The 16,923-nt window shown below is 35.0% G+C and overlaps 1 protein-coding gene across 14 annotated transcripts in view; it reads right to left on the bottom strand.

Moving 5' to 3' along the window:
- IMMP1L (inner mitochondrial membrane peptidase subunit 1) overlaps nucleotides 1-16,923 on the bottom strand; it is a 76,108-nt gene that overhangs the window by 24,057 nt on the left and 35,128 nt on the right. For 12 of the 14 annotated variants that reach the window (XR_013967579.1, XM_080816982.1, XM_080816987.1 and 9 more), the window contains 2 exons: nucleotides 3,918-4,051; nucleotides 2,030-2,118 (listed from right to left, as the gene is read on the bottom strand). Coding sequence is in view for 13 of the 14 variants with exons in the window: in XM_080816981.1 (XP_080673107.1) it covers nucleotides 2,030-2,118; nucleotides 3,918-4,051 (223 nt within the window). In the remaining variant the exon portion in view is untranslated. Of the gene's footprint in view, nucleotides 1-2,029; nucleotides 2,119-3,917; nucleotides 4,052-10,288; nucleotides 10,439-16,923 lie in introns of all 14 variants that reach the window. The other 2 variants (XM_080816988.1, XM_080816986.1) reach the window with 1 other exon arrangement.

The following is a 16,923-nucleotide window of genomic DNA, read 5'->3' as shown; positions in this document are numbered from 1 at the left end:
AAGGAACTTAATAGAACAAAGATTTAAATATTCCTCTCATTTATAGTTATAAACATGCTTATTATCCAACTAAATTGTAAGCTTTTGAAAAGGGTCAATATCTTATTCATCTTAACATTCTCTGTAGTGCATATCTTATAACTTAGGTGCTCATTATTTGGTGAAAGAATAAGTAGTAATAGTAGTAATAAGAGACTCTGATTGTTTTAAATGAGTGTTGTGTGCATTTAACTGAAGAGATCCATGTGCTTTAGGTACCAGTTATGCAGACTTTCATTTTTGCCTAAATGGATGGCTATTCTAGTTTTTGGGTTTTTTTTTTTTTAAGATTTTATTTATTTATTTGACAGAGATCACAAGTAGGCAGAGAGGCAGGCAGAGAGAGAGAGAGGAGGATGCAGGCTCCCCACCGAGCAGAGAGCCCGATGTGGGGCTTGATCCCAGGACCCTGAGATCATGACCTGAGCTGAAGGCAGAGGCCTTAACCCACTGAGCCAGCCAGGCGCCCCTATTTTAGCTTTAGAAATAAGCAGCTAGTTAACAGATCTCTTGCCAAAGGTCAGAGATTCCCCTGAAATCTCAGAGTTCTATGCTACAGACAAAAGAAAAAGAATACTCAGAACAGTAATATTTTTAAAGTTGAACTTACCAACTGACAACCTTGATTGTAAAAGTTATTTGGTATATGTCATATAAATGCAAGATTTTAAGCTGTCCCTCAACCTAAGGGCCCCTTGACTAAACAAAATACAAAATGAAACCTTCTAAGAATCTTAATTAAGTTACTGAATGCAGTTACTTATATTACCCATCTGAATGCAAAGATTATCTATTTATAAAAAGATGATATTGAGCTATTCATTCAATATCTATTTAGCCAACAAGTTCAGCTCCTTGTTAAGAATGCTTAAGGAGTATGAGAATAAAATCATGTCATTAGCACGGAAAACAGCAGCCTATCTTCATGCCTCAGTGATGCTAGGTCTCCAGTTAATCCAAAGACTGTATGAAGTGATTTGGATATAAGTTAAAAAGGAAAGAAAGCTAGAACACAACCTGTTACGTAAGTCTTATTTTATAACCGCATAACTATCAATTAGGTGTCTTGAAGTTACTATGAGTAAAATATCTGAAGAATTCTACGTAGGATGATGCTAGACTATATAGCTTGACTGAGAGATAACTTCTATCTACAGAATCAAAAATGCAAAGAACAGTTTTACACCATTCTTGATGACTTTTAGGTAATGTAAAACAGACTACAGAAGAGGCAAATAACGAAAGAGGAGTGCTTAAACCTACTTAAGCCATAAGCTAAATACCAACTCTAGTGAGTCAAACTGGAAGTTTATGGAAATGAAAAAGTGGTATTTTTTTTTCAGAATTATGAAAAACTAATGAATCCCAAATTTTAGGGAATTAGAGAGGTGCCCTTTAGAAAATACATTAAATTACTAATACTTGACATTCGTTCAGAAGGAATAATACATATGTAAGTAGAATAAACAGTATCACAGGGACTGGAAACACCATTTAGAATAGGATTTTTAAAAACTTAGTGGCAAACAGTATTTGTCAAGGAGTTTTTCAATTTAGTTAATCAGGAAACTGAGATTAGGTAAGATTCCTGGGTCCCAGCTATATATGGTTCTATCGTCTAAAAATAATCATTTTAAATTAAAAAAAAAAATTTAGAAGCCAATCACTGGTTTGGTATATAATGTTCCTAAGTCCCTAGGTTCTTCACTCAAAACGCTGTAGAGCCACCCACCCCCCACCAAAAGTAAAGTAGGCTTGAATGTACATTATAAAAGGGACTGCTACTCTATTTTAGCCAACAATGACTGTGCATGTTTACGGAAACTATTAAAATTTCTTCAACTGAGAGAAAATATGTGAATCAAAATTTTAACTAGCTGGTCATTAATTTGGTTATTTACAAAAGAGTTTTTACAGATAAGCTATAAAAAGATACAATGTGTATACATGATTTCACTATAACTTTAATATATCTATGACAGAAATTTACCTTTGGATACCATAAAAATGTCGACTAAGATTTTCTGCAAAGACAATATCTGAATTTTGAATTGTAGGTTCCATTGATGGTCCAGAACACTGAAAAGAGAGGTAATTTTTTTAATTTGAATTGAAACCCTTTTTCAATGTAACATAAATCAATGAGCAGGCTTTTAAGAAAAAAAAAATCAAATAAATGTTCTTAAAATTTGGAGGTGATTTTTAAGTTTATACGTTCAACCCTACAGAGTGGCCACCTAATCTGGAAACACAGGCAAATATATTAAAAATAGTTTACCGAGAATACATTACAATACATGAATAAAATATCTATGTTTCCAAATTTTGACTACCCTGTATAATGTAAGCTCCATGAGGCCAGGGACCTTAACACTCATGTTCCCAGTTACATAACCAACGCCAAAAACAGTGCTTGGCATAAAGCTGATAATAAATATTTGAATAAATAAATGAATGACTTATTTATCTTCTTGCTATTATCAAATACCTACTGCCCGTGATGGTAATTTACTAAGTAGTACTGTACTATTCTCAATAAGTTCGTGCCTTGAGTTCTCTTCCAACAGAATAGCTTACTCATTTGATGGGGCTGCAATTTATTTTTTCTATTGAAAAATAGTGGCATAATGAGATGTATTTTAGACTTTTTTTTTTTTTTTTTTTTTTTTTTTTAAGACAGACAGAGATCACAAGTAGGTGAAGAGGCAGGGAGAGAGAGGGGAAAGCAGGCTGCCCACTGAGCAGAGAGCCTGACGTGGGGCTCGATCCCAGGACCCTGGGATCATGACCTGAGCCGAAGGCACAGGCTTTAACCCACTGTGCCACCCAGGCGCCCCAATGAGATGTATTTTAAAGACTTCTATTAGTATGTGTTAAAACAATGATCTTCATATATACCTCAAAACTATAATAAATGATCACTGTTACTTAAAATATCTAAATACAGCAGTCTCCACTGATTTCACTTGGGCATTGATAAAAAACTTTTTACTCAAAATATCCTACTAAGGCAGAAATAACAAAGAACACAATGAAAGTTTGTATCTGCTACCTCTGTAGCCCACTGGAAGTACTAATGTAAATTTAAAAAATCAAAGAGGAGACTTTCAGTTAAATATATTTATTTGCATTTCTCCAGCTAAATTTGAGGTTGTATGACTGTGAATCCTTTAGGGTAAACCTGATAAAAACCAACAAAACCCACTCACTAGACAATTTATTCTTTCACTTACATGACAAAAGGTTAGTACAGTCACAGTTGACGAATTTATGATGCAATATTTAGAAAAAGCATTGGTTGGCGGGGGGACAGCCTTAACATTTTAACATTGACACCAGGCAGAATAATTATTTGTTTTAATGGCAGTTAAACACAACTAGTTAAGAGCAGGAGTTCTGAAAATTGGGAGAATCTGTGTCGAAACTCCGAATCTACTTACTAACTGTGGAACTTGGAGCAAGTTACTTAAGCTTTCTGAGCCTCAGTTTCCTCATATGTATAATGGATTTCTAATAAATATCTCACAGAGTAGAAAAGATTAAATGAATTAACAAATATAAAACATAAAACATCACTGGAACACAGAAAGTAGAATTCAATAAATAGTCAAAAACTATTATTATTAGATTATTTAATAGGGCCCCTGTCAGAATAAAACATAATACAGAACCGTATCTGAAGTAATGGTTCTTAATTTTATACCAGTGCTAATTCCAACATAGTCTCTTATATCCCAAAATTTAGAAAGATTTTATGTTTCAATAGTCACAATTTAGTCATTAAATGACTTCAATTAAAATAAAGGAAAAATACATTTTCCTTCAATTAAAAAAAGTACATACTTAAAATTATTATTTTCTTTTATGTAAAAACTTACCATGACAACACCACCAACGTATTCAAAAGCACAATGAGCTATACAGCCATACTGAATAGTATAGCCAATAAGTCGAAAGGTTTTTCCCAGAACACCACGAAGCATAGTTCTATGCAGACTCTGCCACCACTGGCCTGATGGTAAATTTCAAAAAGTTTCATAATCAATACTATTTAAAACACGAAACAGCTCAACTGTAAAATATTTACAATCACCCAGAATTTAGCAAATGCCTAATGCAGTTTGGTGCAGAAAAGCAAGAGCTTATTTTCATTTGTCCTAACAATATTTTTTTTTTAATATTTTATTTATTTATTTGACAGACAGTTCACAAGTAGGCAGAGAAGCAGGCAGAGAGAGAGGAGGAAGCAGGCTCCCTGCCGAGCAGAGAGCCCGATGCGGGACTCGATCCCAGGACCCTGGGACCATGACCTGAGCCGAAGGCAGAGGCGTTAACCCACTGAGCCACCCAGGCGTCCCTGTCCTAACAATATTTTAAATGGCAAATTAAAGCCGCTTAATACTTTGATCTACTGAATAGAGATTATATTCAGATAATACGACTGGGTTTACATATAAATTAGATAACTAGTAAACTCTGATTTTATCTGTCTCCTTTCATGCTTTTTTTTCTTGGTATTAATATAGATACCTAAGAAAAGATATTAACTCTTTCAAAGTACTAATAATAGTTTTTCATACTGTTGTCTGCTATACTTTATCAGTTCTTGCCATAATACAATACGACATGAAAGAGAAAGCACTAGAATAGGTATATGGAAATTCAAGTAGTAAACTGATACTTTCATTAACTTTCGTGATCTTCAATGACTTACTTAACCTCTCTTGGCCTGGAAATAATATCTTATAGAATGATTCTGAGAATAAAATCCATTAACATGTCAAAGTGCTTTGTAAATTACACAGTTACATTCAGTTGTCAGCTATTGATTATTGATACAATAATGAGTACATGAATACTATGAAATAATATAAAGAACTATATAGATTTTTTTAAAAGCTCCATAAATAGTTAATGTTATTCATCTAAAATATTCCTACAAATCTGTCCTTTCCTTTCCATTTACCTGTTACAACTGTGTTTCAAGAATTTCTCAACTAATGGCCTAAGGTATAGGCCTAGACTACTATGCACAGTTCTCAGATTAAATTTACTGAAACAAATCAGTAATAATAACATGTAACATTGCTCAGTACTTGCTGTATGTCAGGCTTTACAAATTAACCTCTGCAGATATTATTACCATCCTCATTTTACAGATAAGGAAAAGGAGGCTAAGAATAGTAAGCTTATGTACTCAACATCACAAAGTTGGAAAATGATGGAGTCAAGAACTTAATCATTATGTTACACTGACTTCTGTATTAATTACTCTCCTGTTCCCATAACCTCAATGGCTTTCTCCTAGATGAAGTACAGATTACTTAGACTCATTTTCAGGATCCATGACAGATGGCTCCCATTCCATCCTCAGTTTCCAGCCTGATCTTCCCTGATACTCCTACATGATCTGACCAGTCAATAATATTGGTTTGTTCTTCAAGTAAACAAGTGCCAGTGAACACTTATGTCAACACCCATGCCTGGAATATTCTTCATGATATCCATCATCTATCTAATTAGTAACTCTTCTCCAAATGCTTTCAAGAGGCAAGATTTTCTTTCTCTTCTCGGTTCCCATGGGTCTTAATGTTTTTTTTTGTTGTTGTTGGTTTTTTTGTTTTTTTGTTTTTTTTTTTTTTTAATATATGGCATTGAGAGCACTTTTTCTGAAGTTGATCTGCCTGAATTTGGAAGTCCATTTTAGCTGTGTGACCTTCGGGAAGTTATTATGCTTCAGTAAGTCTCAGTGTCTTTATCTGTAAAATGGACTTAATACCTATCTAAGAGAGTTAGTGAGAATTATATGCAATCAGACATGTAATCTGTGTTGCAGAGTATTTCGATAAATGCTAGTTGCTGTATTATTCACTTGGCAATCCACATATGCTCTATAGCCTCTTAACATTAGTTGCATTTTCAATTATGTAAGTTTCTTGCTAACTGATCTTCAAATAATAGAATTTAATAGCCTACAGCACAGCCCTGTATCTTTTATTTGTGTTATATTACTTATTAGTGTTCATTCACCTATTAAACATTTACTGTATCTCCTCCTCTATCAAGTCTTCCTTGGCACCCTCCCACGAAATGTTACCTATGTTTTGTGTCACTCACCTTCCCTAGGCATACACTGATTAAAATGTTTACCACACTATATTGTTTATATTTTTTCCCTTATTACACTACATTTGTTTATATGTCTGTGGGCAATGACTGTGCTAATCATCTTTGAATCCATTGGGCCTACCAAAGAAGACAGTAAACAGAAGGCTTATCTGAGGTAATTAATGAATGAATTTTGAGCCCAGTCTCCTATTACCTTCCATATCTTCATTATTATAGAATGGTTATAATATTCAAAATGATGAGAAGACCGTTGGAGATTTTAGTTAATGAAGAGACATGTTAATGTCATATTCACTGACAAAAGAAATTCTCAGTAACATCTTAAGAAATCTTCTCATTAAATCATGCAGGTAATATGGAAAAATAACTCCTCTCATCCAGAGGGAGGAATAAGAAATTTGGTTTAGTTATAACTGTTGTACTTTAAAGATTAGTTAACTCTCAGAGCTCAAAAAATAAGAAGTGCCATTTTAAAATAAAAACACTTTATAACTGAAACTATTAATTCAAACAGACTCTTAAGAGGAAAAATGAAATAATAGAGTAAATTTGTTTTTTTTAAAGATTTTATTTATTTATTTGACAGACAGATCACAAGTAGGCAGAGAGGCAGGCAGAGAGAGAAGGGAGGAAGCAGGCTCCCCGCTGAGCAGAGAGCCCGATGCAGGGCTCGATCCCAGGACGCTGGGATCATGACCTGAGCCCAAGGTAGCGGCTTTAACCCACTGAGCCACCCAGGCACTCCTAGAGTAAATTTTATATAAAGTTAATAGAAGTTAATTAGGTTGCCTAAGAACTACTTTGCTTTAATTATAAAATTAGGGAAAAGTGGGATAAGTCCTACAGCTTAGCTCTGAAAATGTGATCCATGATAATAAATCCTAAAAAGTAGTGAGATGGATATTAAATTTTAAAACTAAAATAAAAATGGGCTTACCTGATATTAGAGAGGAGATATATTAAATAAGAGGAAACATATGGCACTTACCAAGAAACTATTGCTAATATTGATGAAAGGTAAAATTAGAAGGTAAATCACTTAGCAATCTACCAAAATTTAAAACGTTTGGATTATGCAATAGAATCCACTTGGCTAAAAAACATACTCAAAAATACAAAGATGTTGTAACTATACAGTGGTTCTGAATCACTGAGAAGGCTTGTCACTAACTCTCATTCAGAAGTAACTGGGGCCATAAAGCCTTTTTTTTTTTATAATCATACAGATAATGCCCAACTCTAAATACAATGCTTGTAATGAAATGGTCTCATAAAATAATAAAATTAATAGATGAGAGTGATCAGAAGAAAGAGGTTAACAGACACGGCTTACTCTGTTTCTTCCCAATAGATACTGGCAACAGGATGTAGTGCGAAGTATCTAAAATTACTTCAGATATTAGTCTCTTAAGGGAGAAAAGAGAGCTATGAAGCTATTTAGAGCGAAATCTGATAGACTATTTGGCCCTGTATTTTAAAAGTGCATTGAGAAGCACTGTTGACAAATACTGAAATTGAGAATAAGAACTCACGAATTTTTTTCTTTTTAAGAGTAATCTCAGAGTGGAAAGTAGCATTCATATAAAACACAAATAAGCCACACACTGCTGGCATGCAGTAGCCTTACTAGGAGAAAAGATTAAGACAGAGGTTCTAAACCTCTGGTTTACACAGTTATTTCAAAGGTCCATGAATCTATATGTGCATACATGTACCGGATAACTTCTGCTGTCCCTTCAGATTTCTCTCCACCCTTCTCCATACTACTCTCTGCCCTAGGAAAACTGACCTAGATGAAATACATCAAGGCACTCTTGTACCCTTTAACTGGACTCCAGCAGGAAGTCAGAGGAAGGAAGAGTTATGTATTTTCCTGGTTCCTTACCTGTGGACTCTTCTTAGGCTCACTATGTCTTTGGAACAAAGGCAGTTTCCTATGTAGTAATCGCTCTTCTAGGTTCCTATAACCCTTCCTTCCCCTGGTCCCTTCATGCTTAGGAGTGAAAACAGACTTACTGATGCTGGATCCTGTCAACACCAACCATGGTGATTCTCCAGTATCTTGCACACACCTCTGTAATTAGTTTCTGTAAATAAACCTTCCTTAAATTATCCTACTTTGAGTATGTCAGCTGTTTCCCATAGGCACCCTGATGATATAATATACCACTTGCTAAAGAAATAATTCATCATGTAGAAGTTTATAATATTTGATATTAATGAAGTAATTCTCGTAAGTAGGCATTTGCAACACTGCTGATGGTTATGCAAAAAAGACAACCCCTAAGAAGAGGAATGTGGCTATTGTAATAACATATATTTTACTCTCTGACCCAACCATCCCCACTTTTAGGAATTATCCAAAAAACTACAGCTCCAAGATTCAAACATCACGTGCACAAGATTCCTTATATTAGCATTATCTGAAATAGCAAAATCAGAATCAAGTCAAATACACATCCATTGAAAACAGGTTAACAAAATTACAGTATATCTACACAGAGGAGTTTATAAAAAAAAATCTATGACCTGATATGAAATGATTTCTAGGTAAATTATCTTTAAAAAAAAAAGGTTCAAAAAAGTATATATAGTAACTTAACAGTTCTGGAAAAAAGGAAAGAGAATACTTTTTTATTTTTTTCATAAAGAAAATAACCAGGGGCACCTGGGTGGCTCAGTCAGTTAAGTGTCAGCCTTCTGCTCAGTTCATGATCCCAGGGTCCTGGAACTGAGCCCTCGCATCAGGCTCCCTGCTCAGCAGGGAGTCTGCGTTCCCCCATTCCCTCCCACTTCCACTCTCTCTTTTTCTTTCAAAAAATAAAAATCTTTAAAAAAAGAAACCAGAAAATAATGAAAACGGCTACATTTATAAAGGGAGTAGGTGGGAATAGTGTGAAAGGGATATGGATAAATATACCTCTGTATATAGTTCTGAGTCAAATGCTTTACACAGCCAAAAAAAAAAATAGAAGTAAACAAAGATTTAAAATGGGAATTTTAAAATTGAAAACAAATAAGAAAAATAAGCCTATCTGTATACTCAAAATGCCAACACTACCAAACAGAAGAAGTAATTCAAGTATTTTTGAACACCGTATAGAAAGATAAGAGTCTAAGGTCAAAAAAAATTGCAAATGAAATCTCAAACTTCTCTTAGCAGGTTTATTGTTCTTTTATGTGTATTTCAGATAATACAAATGAGTAAGCATTAAACTACTGGAAGCAAGATTCTTAATGTTAGAGAGAAAGAAACTAGAAATACAGAATGAGAGGTTAAGGATGAGCTGGAGGTATCAGAAACAAACTGAGGGTTGCTGGAGGGTGGTCGGGGAGGGACAGGGTGGCTGGGTTATGGACATTGGGGAAGATATGTGCTATGGTGAATGCTGTGAACTGTGTAAGACTGATGATTCACAGACCTGTACCCCTGAAGCAAATAATACATTATATGTTAATAAAATAAATAAAAGAACTATAGCATGACATTAAAAAAAACTTACTTAATACAGAAATATATGTGTGTGTGTGTCTGTCTGTCTGTCTGCCTATATTAAATATCATTCTAGCTCTGACCACTGAACAGAAGCAATGACACTGCAGTAGTAATGAGCACACTTAACACTCAGATTTTTGGGTTCCAAATATCATTCCCCAATAGGAGAAATAGTTTATGGCAGAACAATCTTGTGCCAGAAAGCAAGTATGTGCTCTAAGACAAATGCAGACATAGGAACCATTTTAAAAGGTCTCCTACTGGCCAAATGTGGGATTTTAAAAAATTAATAAAAGTAATAGATAATACATTAGATTTAAAATAAAATCTGAGTACATACTGATTTTTTTAAAAAGATGTATCTGTTGGAGACAGGAAGAATTCTTTATCAAAAAATGCCAGCTAATAAATAGAGAGGGAGGGGCGCCTGCGTGGCTCAGTGGGTTAAAGCCTCTGCCTTCAGCTCAAGTCATGATCCCAGGGTCCTGGGATCGAGCCCCACATCAGGCTCTCTGCTCCATGGAGAGCCTGCTTTCTCCTCTCTCTCTCTGCCTACTTGTGATCTCTGTCAAATAAATAAATAAAATCTTTAAAAAAATAAATAAATAGGGACGCCTGGGTGGCTCAGTTGGTTAAGCAGCTGCCTTCGGCTCGGGTCATGATCCCGGAGTCCTGGGATCGAGTCCCACATTGGGCTCCTTGCTCAGCGGGGAGCCTGCTTCTCCCTCTGCCTCTGCCTCTGCCTGCCTCTCTGTCTGCCTATGCTCACTCTCTCTGACAAATAAATAAAATCTTTAAAAAAATAAATAAATAAATACATACATACATACATACATACAGAGGGAATAATAAAACTACTACCAATGTAGTAACTGATTCAGGCAAAGGTCATTAATAGATGCTAAAAATTACTGCATAAAAGGTTGTTGGTAAACAGGATATGTGCAAAGTATTAAAATAAATAACTTATTATTTAAGCAAAATACCTTTACATCAAGAGATCTGGCAAGCATTATCTTAACTAAATGAGCAAATCTAGCTGCATACAAACTGATATGATGTAGCTTCCTGACATGATCCTATGACAAGTACATCATCTGTGTATTATTCCTTAAAATGTGTAACCTAAGTCTAATTATGAATAACAAGACATATCCATTCCATACATCCCTGTAGTCATTCTACTTGACAATTTGAACACTTAAAAAAATTTAAGTTTAATGAAAGAAAAGAATAATAAAACTGTGATTTTAATTACAAAAAAAATACAAGGACATGAAGATTAAATACAGTATGAAATCCTTAACTGGACCCTGGAGTAAAAATTAAAAAGGCAATAAGAGATATTATGTGGATAATGGAAAATTTGAACATGGTTTGTAAATCAAATATGTTGTTCCAACATTAAATTTTTTAAAAAGATTTATTTATTTATTTCAGAGAGAGAAGGAGCACAAGCTGGAGGGGCAGACGGAGAGGGAGAGAGAATCTCAAGCAGACTTCATGCTGAGTGTGGAGCCTGACATGGGACTCAATCCCAAAACCTTGAGATCATGACCTGAGCTGAAACCAAGAGTCACACACTCAACCAACTGCCCTAAATAGGCATCCCACAATGTTAAATTTCTTAACAGTATCACGACTGTGCAGGAGAACAATCTTGTTCATAGGAGAGAAATACTGATTTAGAGAAGAATGTCCTGTCTGCAACTTTCATATAGTTTACTTCTACTACTGAGAGAAATGGTAGATGTAGATAGAGAAGTTTATACACAGACACATGAATGTCTATACACACATAAACAAATATTCACATACAGATGTATATGTACAGAACAACAAGAACAGAGAAAACTAATGTAGCAAAATGTTCATTGTAAATCCAGATGGGGTGTGAACAAATGTGTATAGTACTATTTTTTTTTTAATTTTATTATAGAACATAACTTTTCAAAAAGAAACACTTGCAGGGGAAAAAGGTATTCACATAGTCATTCAGTCACTCAATCATTCAACAAATATTTATTGAGCTTTTACTATATGCCAGAAACTGCATTCAGCTCTGGAAATATAATAATGAACATGACACCTGTCCTTATAGAGCTTATAGTTTATTGGGACAGATGTCACAAACATACGAAGTAAAGAAATAAACACTATAAGTATATTAAATACTTTCCAAAAGGAAAAATTAGGATAAAGCGATAAAGACTGATGGGTGGGGCATATTTTCTTTAGGATGAATCAGAAAAGATTTCTCCAAGGGAATACCACTGAAGTTACGGTCTGAAAGGTGAGAAAATTACAATTATGGAGGGGATGGGAAGAACCTTATGGGCAGAAGAAACACCATGCATGTGCTTTAGGAACTAAAAGAAGGGTGGAGCCCTATATGAAGGACGTAAAATGAGACTAAAGAGATGGGCAAGATTATTCAAAGTCTTATAGAATTTTGGATTTTATTCTAAGAGTAATGGGAAACCACTGAAGATCTTCAGTACACAGGAGAGTAACATGACTTGATTTTCAATTTAATATCACTCTCCTTGCTATACAGAAAAAGGACTGGAATGGTGCTGAAATAAAAATGCTGGCAGGTCAGTTGGGCTGGACTCAGTATAGTGATGGCAGTGGAAATGGAGAGAAATGAATGGATTTGATAAATTTAGCAGGCAAAATAAACAGCAAGGAAAAGGAAATAATCAGGATGACTCTCAAGCTTCTAGACTGAGTGGGTAAATAGAAGTCTATGCACATGATTTTGTTCATACCCATATTTGGAACAGAAAACAGCCCAGTTTTGGTCATGTTAAATTTGATATATTCATGATATATTCAAATGGATGTGTATGAGACGAGCTCTGGAGCTCAAAGTGAGTTTCATACATGACAGGTCTTAAAAAAATAATCCCTATCTCAGTGAGGATTTTATTCTATTGCAAACAAGAGAAAACTAGAATAACAGTAATTTAAACAAGGAAGATATATATATTTTTTAAAGATTTTATTTATTTATTTGACAGAGATCACAAGTAGGCAGAGAGGCAGGCAGAGAGAGAGAGAGAGAGGGAAGCAGGCTCCCTGCTGAGCAGAGAGCCTGATGCGGAACTCAATTCCAGGACCCTGAGATCATGACCTGAGCCGAAGGCAGCAGCTTAACCCACTGAGCCACCCAGATGTCCCGGAAGATACTTATTTTCTAACAACATCAGCTGTTACATCCAAGTTATAAGCAGAAAAAATTATTAAGAGTTTACTCCCTACTAATTTTTTGTCTTTTTATCTAGGAAAAAAACACCTTCATTCCATTTACATCTAACTAGCTAAAACTATGTAATTAAGGGGTGCTCGGAGAGAATATTGTTATTTTCTTTATAAGTGTTATGGCACTATTTTACCCTTAAAAATCATCTGGGTACTACGTAAAAAAATTAAAATTTTTTAAAAAGTATGAAAGGGAGATGCAGAAAAGGAGACAACATAAACAGTCAATTCTTCAGAAAAGTCTGGCTTTTCAGGAAAGCTAAAAAGTAGAGCAGGGTTTTTTGTCTTCAGCAATATTAACACTTGGGGCCAGACAAGTCTTTGTTGCGGGCAGCTATCTTATATATTGTAGGATTTTAGTAACTGGCCTCTAGGTACCAGCAGTATCCCCTTCCCCAGTTATGACAATCTAAACCATTTCCAGACATTGCCAAATGTTCCTTGGGATGCAAAACCACTGTCAGTTGAGAACCACTTCAGTAGAATAATAGAAAGAATATGGTACTGAACAGGTATTTTTTAAACATAGAAACAGTGGCACGCTTTGAGAGCCAAAGGTAAGAATCCCACAGGGAGAGAGGCTAATGATGAGGAGCAATCACTGATGAGAGAGGGGAAAAGGATGGGGAAATAGATGACTGAACACTGAAGAATGGAGGCAAGAGGAAGACTTCAACCAGTTTTGACACAGTAGTTTGTACCAGATTACACTTCTTGGTGAAAACAAGAAAACAATTACAAAATTTGTATAAAATATACAAAATAGCTATTTAGATGCCTTAGGCAGCAATCTAGGCAGAATGTGAGGGGCTAGGATCTATGAAAGAAGGGAAGAACATAAGGTAAGCTCCACATTCACTTGGCCTTTTCTCTGAGAGTACTGGCCAATTCACAGCACAGGAAAATAAGAATTTTAGGAGAAAGTGGCAGTCCCACTTAGCCAAGACAGAGGTTGGAATCTGTGGTTATCAAAGAAGATGCCATGTGCGGGTCAAGCTGCAAACAGGAAAGGGCCGCAAGTCTGCATTCAGTCTCTCCATGAGGTACTAGCCAACTCCTAAACTGCCACTGAGCAGTGTGTGACTCCCAGAATATCATCAGAAAGCAGTAGATAAAAAGGCTAGAAACCTAAGCAGAGATGTCAGCAACCACAGAAAACCACACAATGTGAGGGAGATAGGGGCTGGACTTCAAGACCCTCCAAGGTCACCCATCTTTGTTAGGACTACAGTAAGGTTACCACTGGGAGTGAGGGCAAAACTGAAATAGATCAGCCTTAACAAAAATATATAACCAGCCCTAGACAGGATTAAAGCAACCCATTCATACACTATCTACCTGCTGGGGAAAAACGAAACAAAACCAAAACCCTTAATTTTCATAGAAAGAACACATTATTTAGAACTCCTACAATATTTTTTATAACCTTGGAGTAGAAAGGTCTTCTAAAAAAATTGATATAATTCATATACCTTTAAATTCACTCTTTAAAGGTGTGAAATTCGGTAGTTTTAGTATATCCACGAGGTTTTTAGTATATCCACCGCCATTATCTAATTCCAGAACATTTTTATAGTGTCAAAAGAAAAATAAACAAAAAACCCTACATCCATTAGCAGTCACTCTCCATTCCTTCTCGCCTTTGTTTTAGCTCCTGGCAACCACGTGTCTATGGATTTGCTCATTCTACACATTTTATACAAATGGAATCATACTATATGTGGGGTTTTTTTTTTTTTTTAAGATTTTATTTATTTATTTGACAGACAGAGATCACAAGTAGGCAGAGAGGCAGGCAGAGAGAGAGAGGAGGGAGCAGGCTCCCTGCGGAGCAGAGAGCCCGATGTGGGGCTCGATCCCAGGACCCTGGGATCATGACCTGAGCCGAAGGCAGAGGCTTTAACCCACTGAGCCACCCAGGTGCCCCTATATGTGGGTTTTTTTATTGGCTTCTTCTACTTGGCATGTTTCCAAGGTTCATACTTGTAACATGCATCAGCAAGCACAACATTCCTTTTTATGACTGAATAATATCCCAATGCATGGATACATCATTTTTCTGTATCCACTCATCAGCTGATGGACATTTGGGTTGTTTTCACTTTTTCGTTATTATGAAGAATGTGCTATGAACATTTGTGTACAGTTTTAGTGTGGTCACATGTTTTCAATTCTCTCAGATATGTAAGTTCAGACATGTAAATTTCAATTCTCTCAGATATCTAGGAGTGAAAATGCTGAGTCAAATGAAAATGCTGTGTTTAACTTTTTAAGGAACTGCCAAACTGTTTTCCAAAGTTGTTGCACCATTTTATATCACTAGCAATGGATAAGGGTTCCAATTTCCCCACATTATTAGCAATACCACTTGTTATTGTCCACATTTTGATTAGAGCCATCCTAGTGAGGGTGAAGTGGTATCTCATTGTGGCTTTGACTGGCCATTTCCCTAACAACCAATGATGTTGAGCAGCTTTCCCATGTGCTTATTGGTCATTTATATATCTTCCTTGGAGAAATATCTATTCAATCCCCTGACAGTTTTTTAAAAATTGGGTTATTATAATTTTTCATTTAATTCAATAAATGATTATAAGCATGCTATAAAATACGACCAAGTGACTTCCTTCAATCAAAGCACATTATAAAACAGAACAAAATGGCTGAAATTCCAACAGAAAAAAACAGGTGATTCAGATATTGATATTAATACATAGACAAAAATAACTATGACTAACATTCCAAAAAAATGGGGGAAAGGATGATAAAGCTGACTGGAGTATAAAACTATTAAAAAATCAAATGAAAATTCTACATAAGATAAAACCACAGAATAAATTAAAATCTAAAATTCATTACATTTATTAGCAGATTGGACTCAGCTTAACAGAAGTAAACTTGAGGGTAGGTTCGGAGACAGTAATCAGACTGAAGCACAGAAAGGAAAACTGGTAGACAATATAGGAAACAAGTATAATGATGGATCCAAAGAAAAAGAGAATAGGACAGAAGCAGTATTTTGAAGAAATACTGGCATAGAGCTTTCCAAAACTGATAAAAGACGTTAACTTACAGATTCAAGAAATTTAGTAAACCCTAAACAATATAAATCAAAAGAAACAAACAAAATACATCCAGGCACAGTACAGTAAAACTACTCAAAATTAAGACACTGAGAAGGCAAAACTGTGAAGAGAGTAAAAAGACTAAGGGTTGCCAGGGATTGGAGAAGGTATGCATAGACAAAGAACAGAGGACTTTTAGGGCTGTGAAAATTTTATGGTACTATAATGATGGATACAAGTCATTATTCTTTTGTCCAAGGCCAAAGAATATACAACACCAAGAATAAACTGTAACATAAACTATGACCTTTGAGTGATTATGATGTGTCAATGTAGGTTCATCAATTATAACAAACATACCACTTTGGAGAGGGATATTGATATTGGGCATGGTCATGCATGTGTTGGGACAGGGAGTAAATGGAAAATCTTTGTACCTTCCCGTGATTTTGCTGTAAATCTTAAACTGCTCTAAGAAAAAAGTCTTAAAAATAAGACAATGAAAAAAAGTTTAAAAGTGGTCAGAAATAGAGGTTACTTTATTTTCAAATGACTAATTCTGACTATTCAACAAAATGGCTAAATTTTTATAAGAAAAATGGAAACCAGAAAAAAAATACAATATCATCTTTCGAGTGCTGAAAAGTACCCATCTGTCAGTCTATACTTGGGTGAAAAATCCCTTAAAAGCTAAAGCAAAATAAAAAAGATTTTCAGAAAACAAGTTTTGAGAAAATTTTTACCAGTACACCTATAATAAAATATATACTAAGGGAGTAATTCAGTTAAAGTATTACTTAAATTATTAAATTATTATTAAAGTATCCAGTAAAGTATCTGGATAGTCCTAGGAGCACAAAAAGTAGAAGGGAGTTAAATGAGGTTAAACTAAAAAAAAAAAAAAAAAAAAAAAAAAAAGAGGTTAAACTA

The sequence above is a fragment of the Martes martes genome (genome assembly GCF_963455335.1).
Source record: "Martes martes genome assembly, chromosome: 10".
Lineage (NCBI taxonomy): Eukaryota > Metazoa > Chordata > Mammalia > Carnivora > Mustelidae > Martes > Martes martes.
Note: the sequence above shows the minus strand (reverse complement) of the source record. Positions and strands in the feature narration are given on the sequence as shown.